Here is an 11,134-nt window from a genome sequence, read left to right as displayed (position 1 = left end):
CCCCAAAAAAGGAAGTAAAAAAAAAATAAATCAAAGAGTCATATATGGTACAAATAGAAACTACAATTCACCCTGTAAAAAAACGCCTGTCGACGGAAAAAAAAAAAAATCAAGTTATGGCTCTTGGAAGAAAAAAAAAATGAAAGTTAAAAAATTAAAAATTGTTTGAAAATTGCATGGGAGCACAAAATCCATTAGAAAGTTGCAGATTTTTTTTTTTTTTTTTGTATTATATCACAAGCGGTGTATTCTCCATGTAAAATCGGATGTAAATAGGATTAGCATGTGAATATATGCGCAATTGCTGTAGAATTATGGAAAAATGAGAGACAAAATAAATCCTTTAAATGTTGTATATTTTGTACATTTTTTGTTGAAGCAAGTCATCTTTTGCACAATACATAACAGATATTCCTGCTCGGTATAATCTTTGGTCTTAACAGAGACCCGTTGGCGGCCAAAAAATACTAAAATGGTGTCTCACGGCAGCTCGCGGGGAACCTGCGTCTAGAAACTGTGTATGTGTTATGTAGCGGTGCAGGAATGTGTGTAGATCTATACATATGTATATATCTATATCCTCTATAAATACGATTTGTGCGTAATAAAAATTTAAGGCAGCAATAACATAAAAGGCACTTTGGTCATATAAACAATATGGCTTCATATTCCCAGAGGAAAACTTCAGTCATTGTAGTGAAAAAGGGGACGAACACCGTAGTTCTAGGGTACGGCGGTCCTCGCCAGACAAAACAAACAGCAAAAGTCTGAGTATACCGGTAACTTCTGATTGGTTGTAGCTAGTGCGCTCACATCTTTGGGAGGAGGGCGTCCTGCGGATCAGCGCTCTCATAAGACAGTATGGCTCCCAGGTCATAATACATTTGGTATTATGGCTCTGCGTGGTCCTTCATTACGTGTTGTGATTGTCGCTGGAAGGCACAGATTAATCAGCGTGGCTCTGCAGACGACACGCTAGGGTCACGCCAGAAGACCCATCCGGGTGACCTTAGCGGAAAGGAATGTGTGTAACAGGAAAACAACAGGCTTCGGACACGTGTGCAAATCCAGAGCCTAAAAAGTTGGGGGGAAAAAAAACACTGATTGTTATAGAAGAAATTATGCAAATACTATATTATTCTAGAGTTCAGTATGGCCGGAAGAAGTCATATCGGTGGTCACGATGTGGGGGCAGAGCCTGGAGGGTCAGCAGCCAGCGCAATCAGGGGGCAGATACTAGGGGTCAGCAGCCAGAACAATCAGGGGACAGATACTAGGGGTCAGCAGCCAGCGCAATCAGGGGGCAGAGACTGGGGGTCAGCAGCCAGCGCAATCAGGGGGCAGAGACTGGGGGTCAGTAGCCAGCGCAATCAGGGGGCAGAGACTGAGGGTCAGCAGCCAGCGCAATCAGGGACAGAGACTGAGGGTCAGCAGCCAGCGCAATCAGGGGCAGAGACTGAGGGTCAGCAGCCAGCGCAATCAGGGGGCAGAGACTGGGGGTCAGCAGCCAGCGCAATCAGGGGGCAGAGACTGAGGGTCAGCAGCCAGCGTAATCAGGGGGCAGAGACTGAGGGTCAGTAGCCAGCGCAATCAGGGGGCAGAGACTGGGGGTCAGCAGCCAGCGTAATCAGGGGGCAGAGACTGAGGGTCAGCAGCCAGCGCAATCAGGGGGCAGAGACTGGGGGTCAGCAGCCAGCGTAATCAGGGGGCAGATACTGGGAGTCAACAGCCAGAACAATCAGGGGGCAGAGACTGGGGGTCAGCAGCCAGCGCAATCAGGGGCAGAGACTGAGGGTCAGCAGCCAGCGCAATCAGGGGCAGAGACTGAGGGTCAGCAGCCAGCGCAATCAGGGGCAGAGACTGAGGGTCAGCAGCCAGCGTAATCAGGGGGCAGGGAATGGGGACCAGCAGCCAGCGCAATCGGGGTACAGACTGGGGATTAGCAGCCAGAGCAATCAGGGGGCAGAGACTGGGAGCCAGAGGCACCATGTGCAGCAGGGCTACATATGCATTTGTCTATGGGGGTCAGGTACAGATGCTCTATCAGTATGTTATATACTAAATATTTATTATATTAATACACTCATCTCTTACCAGTTCTCCTTCTGGTCCGCCAAAGTCCAGATAAAGATTTTTGGTCCCATCATCTGCTGACATACGAAGCTTCTCGAACGGGTATCTGTACATGAGGGGGCCGGAAGGTCCTCCCCGGCACAATGTGAATCCGGTGTCATAATGGATGGAGAGAGACACTGATTCCCCGCGTAGAGAGCAGCCTGGTGACAGGGAGCATAGCAATGTGTTATGTGATACATTAGGACATCAGGAGTATCTGTACATAGAATATTGGAGATTGTTTTATCCGTCTGTGAATTATATATATTATACAAGAGGGTAAAAGGATAAGAAGGCCAATAACACGCTCCATATGTCTTCAAGGGGACCCACAATTTCTCTCATGGAAATAGTTTCCTAGCCAAATCCTCCCTATGTTAAATATGGGATGATGACAGAATGCTGGGAACTCGGACAGTATTGCTAAATCCTTTGCAGGGCTAAGGAATCTTGCCATAAAATAGAAGTATGTGCACTGGAATATTCATTAGCAGCGAGTATTTATAATTCAGGCTGGCCTAAATTTAAGGGGTCTACTAGGATACATACAAGAAACAGAAAAGATCCTCCCCATTAGCTGATACTTCTCACAGCTGAGAGTTTGCTACAACTGCACCTATTGTAGAGACCTGGAAAACTCTTGACCCCAAGTCACCCTGTGCACGTTAACATGAATTTTCTCATTTATTGACAGCAAGCACAGTTATGTGGAACAGACTCTACATTCTGCAAAAAAAAAAAAAAGACTTACTAATTGTGACCTCTCTCGTGAGTTCAGCTGACGCGTGACACCCCTGCACCAACGCTCTCGTCCAGGCGGAAAGATCCCGCTGGTTCTCCACGCGGAAAATGCGCATATCGATTCCCTGAGGATGCCCTGTACGAGTGGCGAATGTTAGATGTGGCCCTAGAGAGGGCGAGTTTTGCCCGGGTCCCGAGTGCACCAACCTGAAAAAAGACAAAATTATACATGACCAACACAATAGCACAACTATACAACATTCAAGGTAGTGAAAGATCCGACCGTAGCGCCATTCTGGTCTACTGGTTGTGTTTGGAAATACTGCCCGCCTTGAACTGTAATACCAGACACTGCCTTCAAACAAAAAGTGGCGCTATTTCTAACAAAATTACAGATATTGCCAAAAACAACAGATTCCAGTTTGTGGGAAAATCCGTGTCAAAATCGCACAGATCTTGCTGCAGAAATCTCACCTCTAAAAAAGGATTGAAGATTTCATATCAAAGGGGTTGTCCACTACTGGAAAACCCTTATTAGGCTACGGATAGTAGAAAAAAAAATGTAAAGTCACCTGCCCGCTGAGTGTCTGCATTAGGCCGGCGTCACACTAGCTTATGGCATCGGATGCGATATGCTAATGACACTCGGCTCCTGCTCTCCTGCGAGCAGAGTGTCAGGCGTCTGTGCTCCGAGCCTCTCGCACAGTGCGGATCGGAGCACAGCTGCGGAGGAGGCGGAGAAACTAATTTCTCCATCTCCTCCATTGCCGGGGTCCGCGTTTAACGCACAGCACTCGGATGATATCCGAGTGGTGTGCGCTGTCTCACTCGCACCCATAGGCTTATATGGGTGCGAATGAGCCGAGAGTCGGCCGAGTGTCCGTGACAATCGCAGCATGCTGCGATTGTCTCGGACCGAGGAAAACGGCCGACAAAAAAAAAAACAATCGGCTGCTGGGAGCTGCCCCATAGTGTAACATTGGTCCGAGTGCAAATGCGGTTTTTAATCGCATTGCACTCGTCCATTTAAGTCGCCAGTGTGATCCCGGCCTTACTCACATGCTGGATATTGGACCCAGCAGACGGACTAGCAGAGCCGGTACAGGAGAAGAGTGTATATTATATATATAGCGTCGGGTATTCTAAAATATTTATGTATGTACAGTGGGGCAAAAAAGTATTTAGTCAGTCAGCAATAGTGCAAGTTCCACCACTTAAAAAGATGAGAGGCGTCTGTAATTTACATCATAGGTAGACCTCAACTATGGGAGACAAACTGAGAAAAAAAAATCCAGAAAATCACATTGTCTGTTTTTTTAACATTTTATTTGCATATTATGGTGGAAAATAAGTATTTGGTCAGAAACAAAATTTCATCTCAATACTTTGTAATATATCCTTTGTTGGCAATGACAGAGGTCAAACGTTTTCTGTAAGTCTTCACAAGGTTGGCACACACTGTTGTTGGTATGTTGGCCCATTCCTCCATGCAGATCTCCTCTAGAGCAGTGATGTTTTTGGCTTTTCGCTGGGCAACACGGACTTTCAACTCCCTCCAAAGGTTTTCTATAGGGTTGAGATCTGGAGACTGGCTAGGCCACTCCAGGACCTTGAAATGCTTCTTACGAAGCCACTCCTTCGTTGCCCTGGCGGTGTGCTTTGGATCATTGTCATGTTGAAAGACCCAGCCACGTTTCATCTTCAATGCCCTTGCTGATGGAAGGAGGTTTGCACTCAAAATCTCACGATACATGGCCCCATTCATTCTTTCATGTACCCGGATCAGTCGTCCTGGCCCCTTTGCAGAGAAACAGCCCCAAAGCATGATGTTTCCACCACCATGCTTTACAGTAGGTATGGTGTTTGATGGATGCAACTCAGTATTCTTTTTCCTCCAAACACGACAAGTTGTGTTTGTACCAAACAGTTCCAGTTTGGTTTCATCAGACCATAGGACATTCTCCCAAAACTCTTCTGGATCATCCAAATGCTCTCTAGCAAACTTCAGACGGGCCCGGACATGTACTGGCTTAAGCAGTGGGACACGTCTGGCACTGCAGGATCTGAGTCCATGGTGGCGTAGTGTGTTACTTATGGTAGGCCTTGTTACATTGGTCCCAGCTCTCTGCAGTTCATTCACTAGGTCCCCCCGCGTGGTCCCCCCGCGTGGTTCCCAGGATGCATTGCGAAATTACCCAGATGACTTGGTCTCGCGAGACCGCTAAGTCTTCTAAGTAATTTCGCAATGCATCGCCGGGAACGGAAGATGGCGGCAGGCGCGTGCGGCTCGGCGGACTACAGAGGGTGATAATAGCAGGTTTTTAGTTTTTTTATTATTTTTAACATTACATTTTTTTTTACTATTAATGCCGCATAGGCAGCATCAATAGTAAAAATTTGGGGACACACAGGGTTAATCTCAGCGGTAACGTTACCCGCGGCATAATGCGGTCCGTTACTGCCGGCATTAACCCTGTGTAAGCGGTGACTGGAGGGGAGTATGCGGGCGCCGAGCACTGACTGTGGGGAGGAAGGAGCGGCCATTTTCTTCCAGACTGTGCCCGTCGCTGATTGGTCGTGGCTGTTTTGCACAAAATTTTGCACAGTCACACGTCTGGACCCCGAGAGCATCATAGGCCATGTCATTGGCCTTGTAGAGCCTAAGTCCTCTTTTTCTCAGAAGAGGCAATTTGCATATTATAGGCCATGTTGTGAGGCGAAATTTTAACCCCGCGCGTTCCAATTCACCAAACAATTTTGCCCCTATCTACATAATGGTGAAAAAGTGAAAGGAAAAAGTGTTGGAGGCAAATTGACAGCTGCCAGATGTGAACAAGGGGGACTTAAAGAGTGAGAGCGATGGCGCCAAAGAGTATATACCGTACAGTTGCTAAGGTGGGCCCCAACATGGGATACTCACCGCACACGGGGATATGAACACACACAGAAAACGCGCCACACACTACCACGTGCTTGAACACATATTACCCTCAGCACACATTTCACCACACATACACCAACCTCGCCACATAAAAGTCGAAACACAAAAGTCACCGCTCAAAACTCGCCACGCGCAAAATTCGCCACATGCAAAACTCGCCACAAGTGCAAAACTCACCTCATGGAAAACTCGCCACACTGAGGTAAAAATACTGACTAAACAACGTGTGAACGAGGTCCAATACAGGAGGAGATGACATACAGATATATACTATATACAAGGGAGATGACACACAGGTATATACTATATACAGGGGAGATGACACAGGTATATACTATATACAGGAGGAGATGACACACAGGTATATACTATATACAGGAGGAGATGACACACAGGTATATACTATATACAGGAGGAGATGACACACAGGTATATACACTATATACAGGAGGAGGGGACATACAGGTATATACTATATACAGGGGAGATGACACAGGTATATACTATATACAGGAGGAGATGACACAGGTATATCCTATATACAGGGGAGATGACACAGGTATATACTATATACAGGAGGAGATTACACACAGGTATATACTATATACAGGGGAGATGACATACAGGTATATACTATATACAGGGGAGATGACATACAGGTATATACTATATACAGGGGAGATGACACAGGTATATACTATATACAGGGGAGATGACATACAGGTATATACTATATACAGGGGAGATGACAAACATGTATATACTGAGGGGAAAATGAGAGGTGTGAGGTGAAAATGAAAAGGTGTGAGTGCAAAATGAGAGGAGTGAGGGAAAATAGTGGAGTGATCGGAAAATGATAGATGTGAGGTCGAAATGACAAGTGTTGGGGGGAATGAGAGGAGTGAGGGGGAAAATAAGAGGAGTGAGGGGGAAAATAAGAGGAGTGAGGGGGAAAATGAGAGGCGTGATGGGAAAATAAGAGAAGTGAGGTGCTATAACTAACCACAGATATTTACTATGCCCAGGCAACGCCGGGCTCTTCAGCTAGTATAATAGATAGATAGATAGATAGATAGATAGATAGATAGATAGATAGATAGATAGATAGATAGATAGATAGATAGATAAAGCTTGAGAAAGGATACCATATCCGAAACGTTGCCACGCCGTTCAGGCATTAAAAGCCCGTTTTTCTTTAATTTTTGTGCTGTTTTCCTTTTTTTATCTCTATTATTGGAAGCCATTTGAACATTGGGAAAGCGCTGCACGACAACTGCGGTAATACGTGATGCTGTTCCAATTTTTACATTATATATATATATATATATATATATATATATATATATATATATTGTAAATATCTTCCACCTGCCTATGACAATTAAAAGGGATTTTCTAGTAGTGGACAACCCCTTTATGTTAATTGCATCGGTCACCCAAGAACATGACAGTTCCCGTCCTTATACGCTCCAATCGTGGGCAAAAATAAAACATAGGTAGAGACTGAACAATGCCTTCTAGAGGGAAAAAAAAGAAAAAAAAAAAGGTATATTCTGCCAACAGCCCCAATTCTGCCAGGACAATCCTGTGCACCACACATGGTTTAAACAAATACGACCCATAAAAGGCTGTTGCTAGTAAGTTTGGGGACAGTCCTGGATGGTCCTACGTAAGGCGTAAGTGCCACGTTGTGAGATATTGTAATTGTAGTGAATATGTATATGATGACTGTGTATACACCTGTCTGCAATGCGCTGCTCCATTCATTGTCTATGGGACTCCTGGAGAAAACCAAGTACAGCGCTCGGCTATTTCCAGCAGTCCGATAGACAATGAATAGAGCAGATGTCCTGAATGTGCTCCTCTGTTGCATTCAAGATGAGGAGCCCAGTTCTCGTTATTGTTGGTGGTCCGATTGCGATTAACGGTAATTTAGCCTACATAAATATGTACATTTCAGTTAAAGGGCATGTCTACCTTTAAAAACCACTTCTATTCAAGTTTAAGCTACGTAAAAAAGTTCTGCAACTTTATTAATACATACATTACTAATCTTGTGCAGAATCTCAACCTCTATTAGAGATGCGTTAACAGTTCTGCAGGGTTCAGAGCAGAAATCTCCCAGCATTCCTATCCTATTCAGTGGGAGCACATAGCACTTTACAGTGATGTCAATGGTTTCCAATGCCAAAAACCAGAAGAATTGTGAATGCAGCTCTGAAGTATCAAACATGCCGTAACAAATTAAGATAAGGAATTCAATGCTTTCCAAAGCTCAATTTTCAGGACTATTACCTTGTGGAGATAAGCGGCAGCTTCTGCTTGGGGTGCACCCACTCTTCCCGAGTCTTGGGCATTGCCTCAAAGAGAAGAAAATCCTTCTGCGAAACAACGGCAAGCATAGCATGCCATAAAGCCCGTCCATCATCCTGAGAGATCTGAGGTGGAAAATAATGAAGGTCAGTACACGAGTCTCTGTTATCAGCCACTTTAGTCACAAGCTACAATCCTACAATACTTATCACAGCCAGGAGTTTGCATTAGTACATGCAGCTTAGACCAGACCTGGGCAAAGTGAGGCCCGTGGGTCACATCCGGTCCTCTGGCTGGTCCAGTCCAGTCTGCAGATTGAGACAGCCAAAGGGCTGAATACAGTGGCCCACGGGCTGCATCATGTCCTCGCTTACCACCCGCGTCCCGATATTACCCCCATCCTCAGGATGCAGACAGCGGTGAATACATTGGTGGAGGAGAGAGCCGCCGGCTCCTTCTTCCCCCAATCGGTGTGCGTAACTGAGACAGCAGATGTGATCAGGTCATTACATTGCGTCTACTGTGCGACGAGTTAGCGCACTGGAGCAGAGCGCTGGGGAAACAGGAGCGAGGCAAGTAGGGTTTTTTTTTTTTTTTAATACGTGTATGGGATGTTTGCATGTATACAGGAGGTTATGTGAGAGCTCATACTGTATTTAGGGGGCTGTGAGGGATCATACTATATATTGGGGCTCATACTATATATAGGAGGCCATGTGCTTCGCTCATACTGTATATAATATGCTATGTGGGGGCTCATACTGTATAATGGAAGTTATGTGAGGGCTCACAATGTATCTAGGAGGCCATGTGCTTGCTCATACTGTATATAGGAGGCCATGTGGGGGCTCAAACCGTATATAGGAGGCTATGTGGGGGCTAACACTGTGTATAGGAGGCTATGTCGGGGTTCATACTGAATATATTGGGTTATGTAGCAGCTCGTACCGTATATAGAAGGCTATGTGGGGGCTGACAAGTATATAGGAGGTTATGTGGGGGCTCACAAGTATATAGGAAGCTATGTGGGGGCTGACAAGTATATAGGCTATGTGGGGGGTTATACTGAATATATTGGGCTACGTAGTAGCTCATACTGTATATAGGAGGCTATGTGGGGGGCTTACACTGTATATAGGAGGCTATGTGGGGGTTTATACTGAATATATTGGGCTACATAGTAGCTCATACTGTATATAGGAGGCTATGTGGGGGGCTTACACTGTATATAGGAGGCTATGTGGGGATTTATACTGAATATATTGGGCTACGTAGCAGCTCATACTGTATATAGGAGGCTATGTGGGGGCTTACACTGTATATAGGAGGCTATGTGGGGGTTCATACTGAATATATTGGGCTACATAGTAGCTCATACTGTATATAGGAGGCTATGTGGGGGGCTTACACTGTATATAGGAGGCTATGTGGGGGTTTATACTGAATATATTGGGCTACATAGTAGCTCATACTGTATATAGGAGGCTATGTGGGGGGCTTACACTGTATATAGGAGGCTATGTGGGGATTTATACTGAATATATTGGGCTACGTAGCAGCTCATACTGTATATAGGAGGCTATGTGGGGGCTTACACTGTATATTGGAGGCTATGTGGGGGTTCATACTGAATATATTAGGCTACGTAGCAGCTCATACTGTATATAGGAGGCTATGTGGGGGCTTACACTGTATATAGGAGGCTATGTGGGGGTTTATACTGAATATATTTGGCTATGTAGATGCTCTTACTGTATATAGGAGGCTATGTGGGGGCTTACACTGTAGGTAGGAGGCTATGTGGGGGCTCATACTGAATATATTAGGCTACATAGCAGCTCATACTGTATATAGGAGGCTATGTGGAGGTTTATACTGAATATATTGGGCTATGCAGCTCATACTGTATATAGGAGGCTATGTGGGGGGCTTACACTATATAGGAGGCTATGTGGGGGCTTACACTATATATAGGATGCTATATAAGGGTTCATACTGAATATATTGGGCTATGTAGCAGCTCATACTGTATATAGGAGGCTATGTGGGGGGCTTACACTATATAAGAGGCTTTGTGGGGACTTACTGTATATAGGGGGCTATGTGGGGGGCTTACACTATATAAGAGGCTATGTGGGGACTTACTGTATATAGGAGGCTATGTGGGGTTCATACTGAATATATAAGGCTACTTAGCAGCTCATACTGTATATAGGAGGCTATGTGGGGGGCTTACACTATATAGGAGGCTATATGAGGGTTCATACTTAATATATTGGGCTATGTAGCGGCTCATACTTTATATAGAAGGCTATGTGGGGCTCACACTGTATATAGGGGTATATGTGAGGGCGTCTCAGTTGTGAGAAGTGCTAGATCTGTAAATCGTCCCCATTTACTGACAGCAGGCAGAGTTCTTCATAATGGTGAAATTTAACACTGACTGGAAATATGCAGAATTCATCAACAGCATTTTAAGGGGTTGTTCCATTAATAATATATCTACAGAATATATGATAAACATATGATTGCTGGGATCCCTATCAGTCCCGAGTACAGGGACCCCAAAGTCCACCATGTGAATAAAGAGGGAGCACATATGCATGACCATTGTGCCACTCACTGTGTATGGGAGCGATGGTCGCTATCTTTCCCATAGAAGTGAATGAAGCAGTGGTCAGCATGGACCACTATTGGAGGGGGTCTCGGCCGTCAGTTCCTCAGCGATCATGTATTGAGTAGATATCGGACCGTATACGTACCTGCTCAGCCACCCAGCCTAAGTATCTGAGGTCATCGGTCGCAGCTCCCAGCATGCACTGGGTCTCCGCCAGGACCTGCGGCAGCAGAGCCGTGATGTTATTGTGCAAAGCCTGTGACCAGGACAGAGCGGAGGCCGAGTCCCTGCAGCGGAGCACCAGAGAGTGGCATCCATCCGGCGAGCGCAGCTCTACCAGCCTGGAAGAGATGGAGACATAAGAGGCACGGAGCAGAGGCGCGAGGCACACCGCTACATGTACCTCC

The 11,134-nt window shown here is 45.5% G+C and overlaps 1 protein-coding gene across 1 annotated transcript in view; it reads right to left on the bottom strand.

Moving 5' to 3' along the window:
* Window positions 1–339: 339 nt before the first annotated feature.
* SNTB2 (syntrophin beta 2) overlaps window positions 340–11,134 on the bottom strand; it is a 35,595-nt gene continuing 24,800 nt past the window's right edge. The window contains exons 3-7 of the mRNA XM_069739067.1: window positions 10,873–11,068; window positions 8,093–8,235; window positions 2,867–3,063; window positions 2,095–2,276; window positions 340–1,074 (exon numbers count right to left, since the gene is read on the bottom strand). Coding sequence (XP_069595168.1) covers window positions 982–1,074; window positions 2,095–2,276; window positions 2,867–3,063; window positions 8,093–8,235; window positions 10,873–11,068 — 811 coding nt within the window. The 3' untranslated portion in view covers window positions 340–981. The remainder of the gene's footprint in view (window positions 1,075–2,094; window positions 2,277–2,866; window positions 3,064–8,092; window positions 8,236–10,872; window positions 11,069–11,134) is intronic.

Source organism: Ranitomeya imitator, chromosome 9, assembly GCF_032444005.1.
Source record: "Ranitomeya imitator isolate aRanImi1 chromosome 9, aRanImi1.pri, whole genome shotgun sequence".
Taxonomy (NCBI): Eukaryota; Metazoa; Chordata; class Amphibia; order Anura; family Dendrobatidae; genus Ranitomeya; species Ranitomeya imitator.
This window is presented reverse-complemented; position numbering and strand designations above follow the sequence as displayed.